We start from the raw sequence: 17,881 nt of genomic DNA on the forward strand, positions 1-17,881 counted from the left end.
ATCTTGAAACAAACAAAAAAAAAATGTTCAGGAAGCAAAACGTTTCTTGTCCGGTGTACTCGCTCCCGATGGCCTGAGCTGAGTCCTGCCTTGTCCAGCACTGCTAAGGTCAATGGAACAAGTGGGATCAGAAATTTTTATTTCTTTTTCAAACCTTACATGAAGAACCTTCTGGTGGACACACCTTGTCAAAATGGTTCGGCGAGTTTACATTTACAAGTGTTCAGAGAGAGAGAGAGCGTGTGCAGTTTAATGCCTTGTTCTCGCCCTAGCCTAAAGCACACTCCTCGCACGAGAGATTCATCTAATCCGTCAGACGCAGAAGTGTCAAGAGAAATAAAAAATAAAACCTGAGGAAAAAAAAAAAAAGGGAGTACAAAGGTAAAAGCCGTCCTTTCTGTTCCAACTTACTCTATAATATAAAAAGAAAATAAAAGCATTTTGTACCACCGCCCGCCCATCCCAAGATGAGTTAAGAGCTACAGAAGTGTGTCAGCGTCTCCTTTTTCTGGAACGGTCCAGGACAAGCTGAAGAAGTCTGTCAAAAAGAGGGACTAATGTATAAATCTGAGCCATATAAGAAGAGCACATCGAGTAAAAGTTCAGAGCAGTAGTAGCTTATAAAGACTGACAAGTCAATGCCCCCCTCTCCGGACATGTACCCTCATCTTGGTCGTAATCCTGTTTGAGTGAACGTGAACCCTAACCTGTGGGTACTCCTCTATGCTCCTGCATGGCGGCCTGCGCTCAGTGTGCTGCGCGTGCGGGGCCGGTTATGTAACAGCTCTGGCGCTGACCGCTCTCTGAACTCTGAGTGACTTCAACACTTCACTGGTGCAGCATGTGTTTGTGTGGCTGGGGGGGGGGAGCAGGGAATGAATGTAAGGCAATCGCTTAAGAGCTGCAGGCTTCTTGTCAGGGTAACAGTCAGTTCACTTGGCAGGCCCGTCAAAGCGAGATGTTTCCTCTAATGCTGCTTGTCATAAATGCTGGCAGAGTAAAACGTTCTGAGGATTGGGGGGGGGCGCATGTGTGAGCAAAAGCACATCTTAACAGGCTTGTCCCTGAGAGATTGGAGAAGTGAAAAACAAAAATTCAGGCTTTTCTGTTTTCATTTAGCGAGTGTTGAATGACTTCCAGGCGGCATTAAATGGTGGCAGGGGTTGCAACACACACATTATTACAACATAGTGCTTCATGACTTGAACAGAAACAGAAGTCCTGGCGAGTGTCCCATCTCTGTCCTTTTCTAAATGTCTTTTCATAAAAAAAAAAAAAACATGGTCACAGATACAGTGGTGTGAAAAACTATTTGCCCCCTTCCTGATTTCTTATTCTTTTGCATGTTTGTCACACAAAATGTTTCTGATCATCAAACACATTTAACCATTAGTCAAATATAACACAAGTAAACACAAAATGCAGTTTTTAAATGATGGTTTTTATTATTTAGGGAGAAAAAAAAATCCAAACCTACATGGCCCTGTGTGAAAAAGTAATTGCTCCCTTGTTAAAAAATAACCTAACTGTGGTGTATCACACCTGAGTTCAATTTCCGTAGCCACCCCCAGGCCTGATTACTGCCACACCTGTTTCAATCAAGAAATCACTTAAATAGGAGCTGCCTGACACAGAGAAGTAGACCAATAGCACCTCAAAAGCTAGACATCATGCCAAGATCCAAAGAAATTCAGGAACAAATGAGAACAGAAGTAATTGAGATCTATCAGTCTGGTAAAGGTTATAAAGCCATTTCTAAAGCTTTGGGACTCCAGCGAACCACAGTGAGAGCCATTATCCACAAATGGCAAAAACATGGAACAGTGGTGAACCTTCCCAGGAGTGGCCGGCCGACCAAAATTACCCCAAGAGCGCAGAGACGACTCATCCGAGAGGTCACAAAAGACCCCAGGACAACGTCTAAAGAACTGCAGGCCTCACTTGCCTCAATTAAGGTCAGTGTTCACGACTCCACCATAAGAAAGAGACTGGGCAAAAACGGCCTGCATGGCAGATTTCCAAGACGCAAACCACTATTAAGCAGAAAGAACATTAGGGCTCGTCTCAATTTTGCTAAGAAACATCTCAATGATTGCCAAGACTTTTGGGAAAATACCTTGTGGACTGATGAGTCAAAAGTTGAACTTTTTGGAAGGCAAATGTCCCGTTACATCTGGCGTAAAAGGAACACAGCATTTCAGAAAAAGAACATCATACCAACAGTAAAATATGGTGGTGGTAGTGTGATGGTCTGGGGTTGTTTTGCTGCTTCAGGACCTGGAAGGCTTGCTGTGATAGATGGAACCATGAATTCTACTGTCTACCAAAAAATCCTGAAGGAGAATGTCCGGCCATCTGTTCGTCAACTCAAGCTGAAGCGATCTTGGGTGCTGCAACAGGACAATGACCCAAAACACACCAGCAAATCCACCTCTGAATGGCTGAAGAAAAACAAAATGAAGACTTTGGAGTGGCCTAGTCAGTCCTGACCTGAATCCAATTGAGATGCTATGGCATGAAATTTAAAAAGGCGGTTCATGCTAGAAAACCCTCAAATAAAGCTGAATTACAACAATTTTGCAAAGATGAGTGGGCCAAAATTCCTCCAGAGCGCTGTAAAAGACTCATTGCAAGTTATCGCAAACGCTTGATTGCAGTTATTGCTGCTAAGGGTGGCCCAACCAGTTATTAGGTTCAGGGGGCAATTACTTTTTCACACAGGGCCATGTAGGTTTGGATTTTTTTTTCTCCCTAAATAATAAAAACCACCATTTACAAACTGCATTTTGTGTTTACTTGTGTTATATTTGACTAATGGTTAAATGTGTTTGATGATCAGAAACATTTTGTGTGACAAACATGCAAAAGAATAAGAAATCAGGAAGGGGGCAAATAGTTTTTCACACCACTGTATAAAGTGCTCAAATATTCTGGATACCTGGGCAAATTTGGAGAGGATGGCAAAGAGAAGGACGGCTTTTTACAGCAAATGGCACCCTTCACGGCACATGCCATAACAAATCAAAAGTGATGGAGTAGTGCAGGGTAAGGCGGAGGTGCATTCAGAGTGTGGCATACTGGCGAAAGGTGTGGACTAGGAAGATGGAGGTGGCCAATTCACTCCACACCTCTCGACTCGCCGTGTGACCCTAAGTGAGTCACCTAAAGGGCGTGTGGGGGGGGTAAAAACAAGCAAACAAAAATATAAAAAGAGCTTCACTCTGTAGAGCAGCTGAATTCAGAAGGCACTTGAATGATCCACGTGGAGGGGAGCAGCAGCAGTCATGCAGCATTTGTACCAACGAAATGAATGAATTAACTAATAAGTTATAGAACAAGGACTGTAGTCAATCAAAAGGGCCGCTAATACATGGTGACTAACATGTCTTAGTTAGAAAATACTGCACCCAATTATATATAATATATGTATACAGTGCATCCGGAAAGTATTCACAGCGCATCACTTTCTCCACATTTTGTTATGTCACAGCCTTATTCCAAAATGGATTAAATTCATTTTTTTCCTTCGAATTCTACACACAACACCCCATAATGACAGCGTGAAAAAAGTTTACTTGAGGTTTTTGCAAATTTATTAAAAATAAAAAAACTGAGAAATCCCATGTACATAAGTATTCACAGCCTTTGCTCAATACTTTGTCAGTGCACCTTTGGCAGCAATTCCAGCCTCAAGTCTTGTTGAATATGATGCCACAAGCTTGGCACACCTATCCTTGGCCAGTTTCGCCCATTCCTCTTTGCAGCACCTCTCAAGCTCCATCAGGTTGGATGGGAAGCGTCGGTGCACAGCCATTTTAAGATCTCTCCAGAGATGTTCAATCGGATTCAAGTCTGGGCTCTGGCTGGGCCACTCAAGGACATTCACAGAGTTGTCCTGAAGCCACTCCTTTGATATCTTGGCTGTGTGCTTAAGGTCGTTGTCCTGCTGAAAGATGAACCGTCGCCCCAGTCTGAGGTCAAGAGCGCTCTGGAGCAGGTTTTCATCCAGGATGTCTCTGTACATTGCTGCAGTCATCTTTCCCTTTATCCTGACTGGTCTCCCAGTTCCTGCCGCTGAAAAACATCCCCACAGCATGATGCTGCCACCACCATGCTTCATTGTAGGGATGGTGCCAGGTTTCCTCCAAACGTGACGCCTGGCATTCACACCAAAGAGTTCAATCTTTGTCTCATCAGACCAGAGAATTTTCTTTCTCATGGTCTGAGAGTCCTTCAGGTGCCTAGACGCTAAATCTCTCACCAGAGCCACAGCGCAGTCAAAGGAGAACGCTAACATTCTGATAAACGACCCATGGTGCTGTCATTTAAGGCTTTATGTCTACAATATCAGATGCCACGACTTTCAAAACTATGCCCCACAGCAAGTGCAGTGTCCCGGTGACGAGACTCTGAAAAATGGCATTGTGGTAAAGTGCAAAAAATAAAATCTGCTCATTTCCAGAAGCTGTGAAGACTAAAAATGAATAGTCAGAAATATTCACTGGTATCCGAAGCTCCTGAATACGCGTGTAACATTTCACAGTAAAAAAATGTCACACTACCCAAAACACAGTTCTGTCACACCTAACCATCGACTGCTTCCTCTCCTCAGGTAATCTTGTGGGGCAGAACTGAGAAATGCCTGAAGGAGACGTGTGAGACGATCCGGGGAATGGGTACAGAGTGCCACTACTTCCTGTGCGATGTGGGAAACCGCGAAGAAGTCTACCAGCAAGCAAAGGTGCTGCGAGAAAAGGTGAGCGACCTCCTGACTAACACGCGGAAAATGACGGACTGAAGCCAGTGCTGGTGGTCGGCTCGTCTCTTCGCCAAACATTTTTTTACTTCTTTATCACTGCATGGGAATAAAAAAAAAAAATTAAAAATCAGGCTTGTCTCCTAAGCCCCACTGTGATTCAAGGTTAATTTTTAATAAGGATACAATCCTTTTATAATCTACAAAAATGCTCCTTTAAATTCCATTTCAAATTCCATATTGACAGATTTAGAGCTTTGCGAATTACATGTTGGGCAGCTGGCACTTGGGATCGGGGTGTTGATGCCAAATGGTGCATACCAAACTGCCTCTTACTGAAACGCGGTGATGTGTAATGGATGAGAACATTCAACAGAAGTAGCGAGACTGTGGCAAGGAGCCATAGTTCCACTTCTTAAGGCACCTTCTCAAATTGTTACTCTGATACAACTCATGCTGCCAGTCTGCCATGTTTAGTCGTGTTTTTTGATCACTGTTCTTTAGGTCTTAAATCATTTTTTTTTTTTTTCATTCTTGCTTCACCCCCTACCAGGTGGGAGACGTTACCATTCTTGTTAATAATGCAGCAGTGGTCCATGGGAGATCTCTAATGGACAGCGACGACGATGCCCTCTTGAAATCTCAGCACATCAACACACTGGGCCAGTTCTGGGTAGGTGACTTTTATTAAGTCTGCTCCCTTGTCTCTTGCACCTGTATAAACATCTGATTCCCCAAACCCAAAGATATATAAGGTATAACCTAGTGCTGGGAGGTATACCGGTTCATACTGAAAACCGTTTTTTATTTTTGTTATGATATGGATTTTTCTTATACCGCAATACCGGTTTAAATAGCTTAACTCTTTGAGGGCTGAATATTTTTTCCATTAAACAGTTTCTGAAAAGCAATGGTTGCACACAGAAATCAACATAAAACATCTGTTGCTGCATGCTGTGGCTGCCAGTTTGCTAAGAATGTGCAGCAGGCTTGCTGCCAGGCTGTCTTGTACGGTCGCAGTATATTGCAATGTGGTTTCTACCTCTTATTATCATTGTTAACTGTCAGTCCCATCTGGCGAACATTGTTAGTACCACAATTAGGTGGGGACCAATCAGCTGAAGCTGGAACCTCACATTCGTTTTCGATCACTTATATCAAAATCGGAGTCTGACAAGTCATAGTCCAGTTCAGAGATAATTGGCAAAATGTTGTCTGCAAAGTATTTTGCTTTACACAATCGCTTTGATCTCTCGCCAGATGCCAGTCCCATTTTTGCCGTTCTTTGCGCCTTGCTACTCACGCGAGTGCAGGAAATCTTGGTCAAACCAATGAATCTAACTTTCCTTCTAGCAACGAGAGTCCAACTAAAACATAACAGTTGGTTCTTTCACAGTTTACAGTTGATTACCATTGTCAACTCCTCCTTTTGACAAAAGTCGACATCAGCCCTGAAAGGGTTAAACATCGTTCGGAACATGGCGCAGCGGGAAACTGTTTAAGGGGGGACCTTTTTCACTGCTACACCGCTAAGCATGCATGCAACGGAGTACATGCATTAGTAGAGGGATTGAGCAGTGAAAATGGACAGAGAACATTCAGAAACTGAAGCTGTAGCAGACGATAAAGTTGAACATAATGACACAGAAGAACTTTTGCCGAACAAAGGAGCCATGTCTGTTGTCTGGAGAAACTTTGGTTTTAAAAGGTCGGATGTGGACCAAATAACTATTGACTACAAATGCTGTTGCCGGAGGCGGCAACATGAGCAATTTGCTGCACTACCTTAGCCACAAATGTGCTTTGGTGTACCACGAATGTATGGAACTAAGACTGGCACCTTCCACGTCCTCCGGTAAAACTGAAAAAGAAAGAGGACACTCGAGTCAGACATCGCTTGTAGACGCGTTTGCTAGAGGAACTGCCTACGACACAAAAAGCAAGCGGTGGACCGAGATAACCAACGCCATTACAATCCATGTAGCTAACGTGTCAGTGGACAGAGACTGTAAACATTAACAGAAAGTGGAGTTGGTTTACAAAAAATATTCACTCTCTTTATTCCTTTTCTAAGACGTGTTCAGCGCAATACAACTTTTGACAAGCACCTCTGGATATTTGACTACGTCTAAATGCCTCTTTGGATGGTTAAAAATATGTTGTCAAAATTATAGTTTAAGTTGTTTGCAAAATTTGTTCAATAAAAAGGTTCTGTATTTTGACTGTAACTGTCATGCAATGTGATTCCTTCTCCATTAGTGCCACCCCATTGAAAACGATCACTTTATGGGGCCATGCAAACCTGGATTCATACTTGTGTGCACATTAAAATGTGTTTTTGTATAATTCTCATAACAGTGGAATAGGTCATAAGTGCCTTGAGCATGGGAAAGGCGCTATATACATAAAATGTATTATTATTATTATTCTTAACCAGTCTACTGTAGTAATTGCTGTGGAAAATGTGGTTAACATCCACTCATGCATGGGGGAAAAAAATACGCTGAATAGCATGAAACTGGGATAATTTTGAAAGATACCGTGATACAGAATTTTGGTCATACCGCCCAGCATATAACCCACCATCCCCTCATAACTGGTCTCCTCACTATAAATAAGACACATTTTTAAACTATTGTTCATATGAGGGTCCAACCCATGTTGATCTTTTCCGCCTAATGTGAAAGTTGCCACAGACACTCAAGTCCACGTGCCCAAGAAATCTCAGAAGAGCAGAACTACTTTCACAGTTTGTGTATCACTTTTAATTCTATTTTGACATTTGTAATATTTCTTTCTCTGCACAAAATATAAGCTGAGCAGAACATCTACCTCTGTCTCCGTCTTTGATATTCGCCTGTATGCCACTCTTGTAAATCGTATTCATCTTTCCATAATAAATATTCCCATGTGTTTTTTTTTTTTTTTTTGCATGTTTTAAATAGGGGTGGCACGGTGGCGCAGTGGGTAGCGCTGCTGCCTCGCAGTTGGCAGATCCGGGTCCTCCCTGCATGGACTTTGCATGTTCTCCCCGTGTCTGCGTGGGTTTCCTCCCACAGTCCAAAGACATGCAGGTTAGGTGGATTGGCGATTCTAAATTGGCCCTAGTGTGTGCTTGGTGTGTGGATGTGTTTGTGTGTGTCCTGCGGTGGGTTGGCACCCTGCCCAGGATTGGTTCCTGCCTTGTGCCCTGTGTTGGCTGGGATTGGCTCCAGCAGACCCCCGTGACCCTGTGTTCGGATTCAGCGGGTTGGAAAATGGATGGATGTTTTAAATAGTGAAAAATTGATATTTGTCAGTGGTTAATGTAAATGACAGTTAATTGAATGATTTCAAATGATTTTGTACGGTCTTCAGTGCTAGGTTTCCTTTTAATGGGCATTGCTGTTACTTGAGTTGCCGTCTTGTAACGACCCGGCTGTGCTTGTGTGTCACGAGATTAGAGGGATCCCCCTTACGTCCAAACTCTCTCCGAGATTGTGGATGTATGCGACTTTATTTGTCCCCTGGAGGAAATCTGGCTTTTTACTGAAACTCAGACCAGTAAATAAGAAATACATGGCAGATTGACTAAAAAAGTAACTTCTGACTTGGCTAAAGATTGATAAATGTTATTAAAAAAAATGGTACGGTGACGGAGAAGATGTTGCTTGTGTTTCTTGTCCGATTCTCTCGGCTGTTTTGACGACAGTTTGGCTGTTTCTTCGGGTTTCCTTTTGACTACATCGTCAAAATTCTGTGCCCCTTATTTTTTAAACCACAACAGCCGTGTCACATCGACGACACTGGCAAATGTTAACACCACCTAAGTCAATGTCACATTACACAACTTTATGTTGAGGTATATGCCAGATTTGCCAGCTGCAGCCGCTGCACCATGTCAGATTACATGACTGAAAATCGCTGGGCATGTCTGCTTTTCTGATTGGGTTATGACTTTTTCTGTCAGCCAATAGCGTGCAGCCTGATGGGGCTGGCGATGTACTGCCGCTGTGAGAAGTCTTAACAGACACCGCAGTCTCTGCTCCCTTTTTGTCATGATATGTAAATCCTGAGATATTCCACAGATTAGCCTGACTTCTGTTTATGGGGTCCAAAATCCCCGCACTGTCTTAACAGAGCTGCAGCTGTGGGGAAAGAGTCATCAGAAAGACAAGCCTCTCGAACATACACGTTCCTTATCCCTCATTGTCTCATTGTATGCATTGTACTTCAGGGTGAGCATTCATTGGTGGCCTGCTCTCCTGCATCCACCTACGACTAAAGAGAAAATCAAAACGGTTTGACTTCGCAGACTAGTTGGTCTCAGTCATTGGGTGTGTCACGTTAGACGTCTGGCTTCATGGGAGCCCACCACCAACTGAATAAAATGATATCAAGGTCACAACTGAAAATTGCTACAAAAGTTGGGTAATGTGACATAGACCTCAGTCTTCTGTCTGGAACATTCGCTAGTCATTATTTATTTTTTTCTCTCTCTCTCTCTCTCTCTCTCTCTCTCTCTCTCTCTCTCTCTATATATATATATATATATATATATATATATATATATATATATATATATATATAATAATATGCCAAATACCACTGACTCACTAATCACAAAGTCTTGCTAACCATGAGGACTTGGGACTTGAAATTTGGAATATAGGTTACCCTTGGCCCATAGGTGCTCGCTAAGAAACGGTTTTAAAAAATTTTAAAATTTCATGGTCCAAGTGCGAAATTTCTTAGTTTCTTAGACATATTTGTATGTCTGTCCGCTTTTCACGAGAGAACTACTTAACGGATTTAGATTGGGTTTTTTTTTCTAGAACTTGCTTGAACACTCCAGTTGATTTTGTGACTTTCTCGGTATCATAGTTCGCTTGTGGTACCAATTTTTATTAGCGGGAATCCAAGAGAGACTCATCGGGCTGCAGGGAAGGGGCAGGTTCTCCTCACTCCCGCGTCTGCCTCGGGGCGTAACCTTAACTCCTCTTAGTTAGCGAACAAGAGAACTACTTAACGGATTTAGATCGGGTTTTTTCTAGAATTTGCTTGAATATTCCGATTGATTTTGAGACTTTCTCATTGCGCTAAGTATCAGAGTTCGCTTGCGGTACCAATTTATTTGCGCAAGTCTGAGAGAGACGTGGGGCCCTCCTCACTCATGCACCAGCTTTGAGGCGCAACCTTAACTCCGCTTAGGTAGCGAACGAGAGAACTACTTAACAGATTTAGATCTTTTTTTTTTTTTTTCTTTTCTATACAGTGATCCCTCGCTATATCGCGCTTTGCCTTTCGCGGCTTCATTCTATCGCGGATTTTATATGTAAGCATATTTAAATATATACGCGGATTTTTTGCTGGTTCATGGATTTCTGTGGACAATGGGTCTTTTAATTTCTGGTACATGCTTCCTCAGTTGGTTTGCCCAGTTGATTTCGTACAAGGGATGCTATTGGCAGATGGCTGAGAAGCTACCCAGCTTACTTTCTCTCTCTCTTGCGCTGACTTTCTCTGATCCTGACGTAGGGGGATTGAGCAGGGGGGCTGTTCGCACACCTAGACGATACGGACGCTCGTCTAAAAATGCTGAAAGATTATCTTCATGTTGCTACCTTCTGTGCAGCTGCTTCCTGAAACGACATGCTGCACGGTGCTTCGCATACTTAAAAGCCAAACAGCCCTATTGATTTGTTTGCTTTCCTCTCTCTTTCTGACAGACTCTGCTCCTGACGCGCACTCCTTTGAAGAGGAAGATATGTTTGCATTCTTTTAATTGTGAGACTGAACTGTCATCTCTGTCTTGTCATGGAGCACAGTTTTAAACTTTTGAAAAAGAGACAAATGTTTGTTTGCAGTGTTTGAATAACGTTCCTGTCTCTCTACAACCTCCTGTGTTTCTGCGCAAATCTGTAACCCAAGCATGACAATATAAAAATAACCATATAAACATATGGTTTCTACTTTGCGGATTTTCTTATTTCGCGGGTGGCTCTGGAACGCAACCCCCGCGATGGAGGAGGGATTACTGTAATTCGCTTGAACATTCCGGTTGATTTTGCGACTTCTCTCATTACGCTAAGAATCCTAGTTCGCTTGCAGGAGAGATATATTCACAATAATCCGAGAGACAGGCTGCTGGCCAAGAGGAGGGTGAAGAGTGACGTCAGCAGTAGAGCGCCGAGCACGGCCCACCTCACGGTCCTGTTTCACTAATAATATGCAAGTGAAGCCGCCGGGGATGGCATATAAGACTATCACTTGTAAAACACAGACTGAAGCCAAGTAGTGACTGTGACGTCACCACAGCCTCTCTGTGGCTTCCAAGGTCCGCACAGATTCCACAAGAACCAAATAATTTTAAATGGTGAAAACGTAATGAAAGCAAAACAAGAACAAGACGGGCCTCCCCTGGTTCCTAGGCCTTGTAGTAAAGCGGTGTGAACATCCCAACTCCTGTACACTCATCACTGATCTCCACTGTAGTAGGACGCTACACTGAACGGATTAAATCTGTGAAATGAACTGTTGGCATATGCGTCCAATTAGGAAGAGTCGGATTCAAAACCAAAAACTGAAGGGCAGAGAATTGGTTCCTTCTGGGCTTAACATGCTTATGATTAAAAGCATGTTGTGTAGCTCCCTGTACACGTTTTCTACATTTCCAACAGATATTTAATTAAAATATAATGAGCAGTGTGCATAAAAACTGCCTTTTGATCTGCACAGTCGAGCCAAACGTGACTGACGTTGTTTGTGAAAGTGTCAAAAGTCGCCCACGGCCTTACAAACTGAAACTGGAAGACAGCACAGTAGGGAGTTCCATTATGTAGAGTATGAAAGCCGGAATCGCGATGTTTGACGACACTCTTTAGTCCCGCTACTTTGCACATCTAGCATTCTGGGATTGACTGCTGTACAATTTAACTTTCTCCCTGTATCTCTGTGTGTGGATTTTTCCCCTTGTTGTTCCAGTTTTCTCTCCCACATACTAAAGACTGTAGGAAAAATACGGGCCTGTACTACCTCAAGTGGAGTTTAGGTACCTCGTGGTCTTGTTCGCCAGTGAGGGGGAAAACCGATCGTGAGATTGACAGATGGACTGAGGTGGGGAGCGGAGTCATGCAGCCGGTTTACCGATCCATAATCGTGAAGAGGGAGTGGAGTCCGAAGGCAAAGCTCTCGATTCATCAGTCGGCCTGCGTCTCTACCCTCACCTGTGGTCTTGAGCTTTGGGTAATGACTTGAAGGACGAGATTGTGGGTACAAGTGTAGGAGGAGGAGCACAAACCGCAAACATATCAGCGGGCGCCTGGATTAACCCTTAGCATTCTTGTGTCTTGCAGACAACCAAGGCTTTCCTGCCACGGATGCTGGAGCTGCAGAACGGCCATGTGGTCTGCATCAACTCGGTGCTGTCCCTCTCGGCCATCCCTGGAGCGATCGATTACTGTACGTCCAAGGCGGCCTCATTTGCGTTCATGGAAAGCCTGACCCTGGGGCTGCTCTCCTGTCCTGGCGTGAGCACCACCACTGTCCTGCCCTTCCATACAAACACAGAAATGTTCCAGGGAATGAAAGTTCGGTAAGTAGCACTCTGCTTCACATTAGTTATGACAGTCCACTTCATGGCAATTTGGGGGACTAACAATCCTAACTGGGATTGAATATTTGGTTATTCTGGTACAAACCAGAATGAGTGATTGAGTTGTTTTTGAATTTTTTAGGTTCCCTAACCTCTTTCCGCCTTTAAAACCAGAGACTGTGGCCAGGAGGACTGTTGAAGCTGTGCGAACAAATACTGCCATCTTGTACCTGCCCTGGACAATGCATGTGCTCATCTTTTTAAAAAGGTACAGTTCCAGATATGATGTGTTAATAACATCAGAACCCAGAGACACAAATCACATCCAAACCAAACCCCTAATTTTTAAGGCAAACCAATCAACACGTCACTAACCACTTGTCGGCTTGCTCAGGCTCAGTCCGCACACATTTGTCTACATGTTCCCCCTTTTGTCCACACTGGCCTGGGGTTTTTAACTCTGAAAAACGTTCTCCAGAGTTGAATGTGCGCCATTTCAGTGTGGATGGGTGAAAATGAAGATTTTTGTGAACTGTGCCTGTCGCACTCTGGTTGGTTAGTGCTTTTTAGAATGTCCTTACCTGATTGGATCCTGCTCGTTACAGCATCTCATTCCTTGATTGGTTGCCCTTCATGGAAGCAAACATATTCTGACTTAGCGGGCGTAGACGAGTGACTTACCTGTAAACACTGAAATTCTGTTTTGCACTGTTAGAATTCTGCATACATGCACCACAGGCGAGTCATTTATCAGCCGCTACCGTCTGGAGATAAAATCCCGTTGTCATTCAATAAGGAGGGGTGCATCCCATAACATAATCCATTAACAAGGAGATTAATGAAGTTGATGGGTGTAAGATGAAACCAGCGAACCTAAAGACACACGCTGGTACACTTATTTATTTATTTTCTCTCAGAGTTAGTTTTACAACTGTGATCAGCGCATTAATGTGACGTGGCGCTAATTTGCTGTGGTGCCTTAAAGAATTTCTTCTTTTTGTATGCTGTGAACACGCGAATACTTCTGAAAGCACCCGGATTATTTTCAGAGTTTTTCACCACACAGGCCCTTCAGAGTTTGCCGCTGATGTGCGCTCATCACCCAGTTTAGGCGCACGTCTGCGTTGTTTTAGTGTGGGCAGAGATACTTATGGAAACAATACAAAACTCCAGTATGGATGGAGATCCCTTACATGAAAATAGTGGTGTGGACGTGCCACCGGTCTAGAGGTAACATTGTCAAAAACTGTCACTCTTGACTAATCAGCATATCAGTCGATCATATTGTATATAGCACCCCATATAGCCTGCACTATCCCCGGGTGTTTTTCAGGACTAACAAGATAACAGCACAGTGTGTGACAGTGTGAGAACTCTTCTTTATTGGATTACTCCATTTGTTACTTTACACCATGTGGCTTCTAGTGATGGCTGAGAAAAAAATTTTTAAGAGATAACAAAGACTGCATGTTGTGAGCACAGAGCTGGATGACTTGACACGTGGATTATCCAACACAAAGAATGCCTTTTTTTTTTTTCCACGGATGCTTTTTTTATTATGGTCTCATGCTGGTCTCTGTAGATACCCATTCTATTAGAAACTTGACTCCTTTTCAGAATTTTTTTTTTTTTTTTCCTTTCTTTCTTTCTTTGCTATCACTACAATTGTCTTCCTTTTGCATAAAACCATTTTTAGTCACTTGTGGGTGCAGGTTCATTTTAATCCACTGTGGGCAGAGTCCATTACAACAAGTTGTGGGTGGAGCCTTCCTTTAAACAGATTCATTCTAAGTACTTGGGGGAGGAGCCTTAACAGATTCATTTTAATTACTTGTGGGTGGAGCCTTCCTTTAAACGGATTCATTTTAATCCACTGTGGGCACAGTCCATTACAATAAGTTGTGGGTGGAGCCTTCCTTTAAACTGATTCATTTTAAGTACTTGTGGGTGGAGCCTTCCTATAAACTGATTCATTTTAAGCACTTGTGGGTGGAGCCTTCCTTTAAACGGATTCATTTTAATCCACTGTGGGCAGAGTCCATTACAACAAGTTGTGGGTGGAGCCTTCCTTTAAACTGATTCATTTTAAGTACTTTTGGGAGGAGCCTTCCTTTAAACAGATTCATTCTAAGTACTTGGGGGAGGAGCCTTAACAGATTCATTTTAATTACTTGTGGGTGGAGCCTTCCTTTAAACGGATTCATTCTAATCAATTGTAGGCACAGCCCATTTTAAGTACTTGGGGGAGGAGCCTTAACAGATTCATTTTAATTACTTGTGGGTGGAGCCTTCCTTTTAAACTGATTCATTCTAATCAATTGTAGGCACAGCCCATTTTAAGTACTTGGGGGAGGAGCCTTAACAGATTCATTTTAATTACTTGTGGGTGGAGCCTTCCTTTAAACGGATTCATTTTAATCCACTGTGGGCACAGTCCATTACAATAAGTTGTGGGTGGAGCCTTCCTATAAACAGATTCATTTTAATTACTTGTGGGTGGAGCCTTCCTTTAAACGGATTCATTTTAATCCACTGTGGGCACAGTCCATTACAACAAGTTGTGGGTGGAGCCTTCCTTTAAACTGATTCATTTTAAGTACTTGTGGGTGGAGCCTTCCTTTAAACGGATTCATTCTAAGTACTTGGGGGAGGAGCCTTAACAGATTCATTTTAATTACTTGTGGGTGGAGCCTTCCTTTTAAACTGATTCATTCTAATCAATTGTAGGCACAGCCCATTTTAAGTACTTGGGGGAGGAGCCTTAACAGATTCATTTTAATTACTTGTGGGTGGAGCCTTCCTTTAAACGGATTCATTTTAATCCACTGTGGGCACAGTCCATTACAATAAGTTGTGGGTGGAGCCTTCCTATAAACTGATTCATTTTAAGTACTTGTGGGTGGAGCCTTCCTATAAACTGATTCATTTTAATTACTTGTGGGTGGAGCCTTCCTTTTAAATGGGTTCATTTTAATCCACTGTGGGCAGAGTCCATTTCAACAAGTTGTGGGCAGAGCCTTCCTTTAAACAAGTTAATTTTAATCAATTGCAGGCAGAGCTCATTTTAATCACTGGTGGACGGAGTCCCTTTTCCACTAACGCCACGTTTCTTCTCGTCTCGTCTTTCTCATAGCTTCTTGCCACAGCAAGCACTTGAAGAGATACACAAGTTTTCAGGGAGCTACACGGCCATGAACACCTTCAAAGGACGCACATAAGGACAAGAAGGAACAGAGGAAGTCAAAAGGAAAAAACAAAAATCCAAAACCGAGTGCGTTAAAGAAGGGCAGATGATGGAAGACGTGTCCTGGAGGCTTGCGGCATTGCTGATGTGCGACAGAGTTTGTAGACGCTTCACTGTAACTGCGGACATCAGTGTTTGGGATGTCTGAGGCGCGACAGGAATTGGAGAAGGGGGGGGAATTTACAAAAAAAAAAAAAAACTTGTGGCTTTCGTTTGCTAGAAGCCAAGACACCAGTAAGAAGAAAAGAATTCCCATTATTTCTTTAAAGGTTCCAAGTATTTTAGTGGTTTAAAGAAACAACTAATCCCATTAGATGATGATGATGATGACCTGTTTTAAACTTTCTTTCTTTTTTGGGAGCCAAGATGTTCAGGCTGTTACTGTGACATTTCAGTGCCGGGGTGCAGTGGCCGTGTGACACACGTTCGGAGGAAGGACTCCATCGCGGTGCCCGTGCGGCGGCACAGCCTTATTGAACTCGTTTGTGTGTTGCTGTCTGGGTTTAATTAACTAGAACTTTCCAAGTTGTTTTGTTGTTTTTCACTTCAGTGTATATCTAAATTAAATTTTTGTAAATGTGGTTTAAAAGCATCTCACTAAGTAAGGCGATCACAGCATTTATCAATTTTTTTTTTCTTCTTTGTTGTGGCAAATAATCCCTCTGTGGATTTAAAAAAGAAACAAATGATCAGTCGACACAATCACTTTGCTATTTGAGACAAAGAATAAAAAGATTATTGTATTTTATTTTTTTTTTTTAGGTTTTACTTTGTCTGTTACAAAATGAATTGGTTAGCTAACTGCCACCAGCAGCACTGTTGTACCGTAATGGAAAGTAAAAATAAAGAACAGTGTAAAGTATGATCTGCTATGAGACCAGTCGTTCATGGTGGGATTGACTTTGCGCCACGTCTGCGTCTTCTTTCTTTGACACGCTGGCAGCGTGGCAGGCTGTGCCCAATGCAGGCTCGTTTTTTTTTTTTTTACATTTCTACCCAAACAATAAACTGAATGCTTGGGGCGGCATGGCGGTTGCTGCGGTCTCCGTTTTTTTTTTTTTGGTTTAAATCCCGAGTCTGTAGGCGTGTGTGTGCCCCCCATGTCTGTGCAGGTTTTGCTCCCACACCCTCTAAGATGTCCGATGTTCGACTGGACCTACACGAGGGGTTACTACGTGACCACCCAAACCGTGACCCTGACTGGCAGTAACGACATTTTGAGAAACTTACACTGCTGGTGATGAACGGTCATCATGCACAGCTTGGCGTGTCGACTGTTTCACGGTTTTCTTCAACAATTTGGCTTGCAACGTGCGTTCTCAGTGGACAGAGAAGGATGGGCAGCAGAAGACCACCTTATAAAATGGGCCAAAAACACAAGACAGGCCCTAACTTGGATCTCACAAGGGAAGACTACGCAAGGACGAACAAGAAATGCAGCAACGGACATCTCAATACAAATCTCAAGAGCTGGGTTTGTGATGATGGGGGCAACTGCACAGGATAAGAGGCCAGCGCCAGGCTAAGTAAGTGACTGGCATAATACCCCGACGAAAGACCCCACGTGCCATGAAGGGATGTACCCAGTCTACAACGACACTTCGAGGTAACATCCACACGACTGTCCAAACCCAGCGTTTCCCAGCATTCCACTCACTCCAGTGGCCACCTCTTCAGCAGGTAAGTGACACACACGTACCCGGCCGTCCACATGACGCAACCATACGACCATCTTCCATTAATGCGAGGTCCCATTCTGACACACCCATGCCCACTCGTAGGTGCTCTCGACGGTGGCCAGGGGTTGGCATGGGCACTTGACTGGCCTGCGACTACACAGTTGGACATGACGCATTACTCCAATGACCCTCATTAAAATGTTATGCAATTTGTGCCCCAGTAGCCCATCACAATGCGGACGGGAGAGTCTTCATTGACCTCTCCCATCACTGAGTCTTGGTTGCTGAACAACCTGCTGGCGGTTTCAATTATTTTCCCCTCCTTGGGCGACTGTTGAAAGGTACTTACTACGGCTGACCGAGAGCGCCGCACAGGCCTTGCCATTTTGAAACTGCTCTGACTATGATGAGTTGGCCCTTATCGAAGTCACTCCACTTTTTTCATTTGCCCACATCGAGTATGTCAACTCTGAGTACCGAATGCCAGCTTAACGTATAATACGTCCCTGACATGGACATGTGCTGGTGTCACAGGGTAGTCCACATCATTTGGTTCATATGGGAGTGCTCAGAATGGTTTGGCCTATCGTTGTGTGTAACCAACTTCACAAATTTTGAAATTGCTTTTA

The 17,881-nt window shown here is 43.4% G+C and overlaps 2 protein-coding genes across 2 annotated transcripts in view; both read left to right on the forward strand.

Annotated features, from left to right (window-relative positions):
- Positions 1 to 16,438, forward strand: part of dhrs3b (dehydrogenase/reductase (SDR family) member 3b) — a 54,106-nt gene extending 37,668 nt beyond the window's left edge. Inside the window, exons 2-6 of the mRNA XM_028807952.2 lie at positions 4,613 to 4,756; positions 5,310 to 5,429; positions 12,091 to 12,329; positions 12,472 to 12,597; positions 15,463 to 16,438. Of these exons, the coding sequence (XP_028663785.1) occupies positions 4,613 to 4,756; positions 5,310 to 5,429; positions 12,091 to 12,329; positions 12,472 to 12,597; positions 15,463 to 15,547 (714 nt within the window). The 3' untranslated portion in view covers positions 15,548 to 16,438. The remainder of the gene's footprint in view (positions 1 to 4,612; positions 4,757 to 5,309; positions 5,430 to 12,090; positions 12,330 to 12,471; positions 12,598 to 15,462) is intronic.
- c8h2orf76 (chromosome 8 C2orf76 homolog) overlaps positions 1 to 17,881 on the forward strand; it is a 331,828-nt gene that overhangs the window by 44,899 nt on the left and 269,048 nt on the right. The gene's annotated exons all lie outside the window — the stretch shown is intronic.

This window comes from Erpetoichthys calabaricus, chromosome 8 (assembly GCF_900747795.2).
Source record: "Erpetoichthys calabaricus chromosome 8, fErpCal1.3, whole genome shotgun sequence".
Lineage (NCBI taxonomy): Eukaryota > Metazoa > Chordata > Cladistia > Polypteriformes > Polypteridae > Erpetoichthys > Erpetoichthys calabaricus.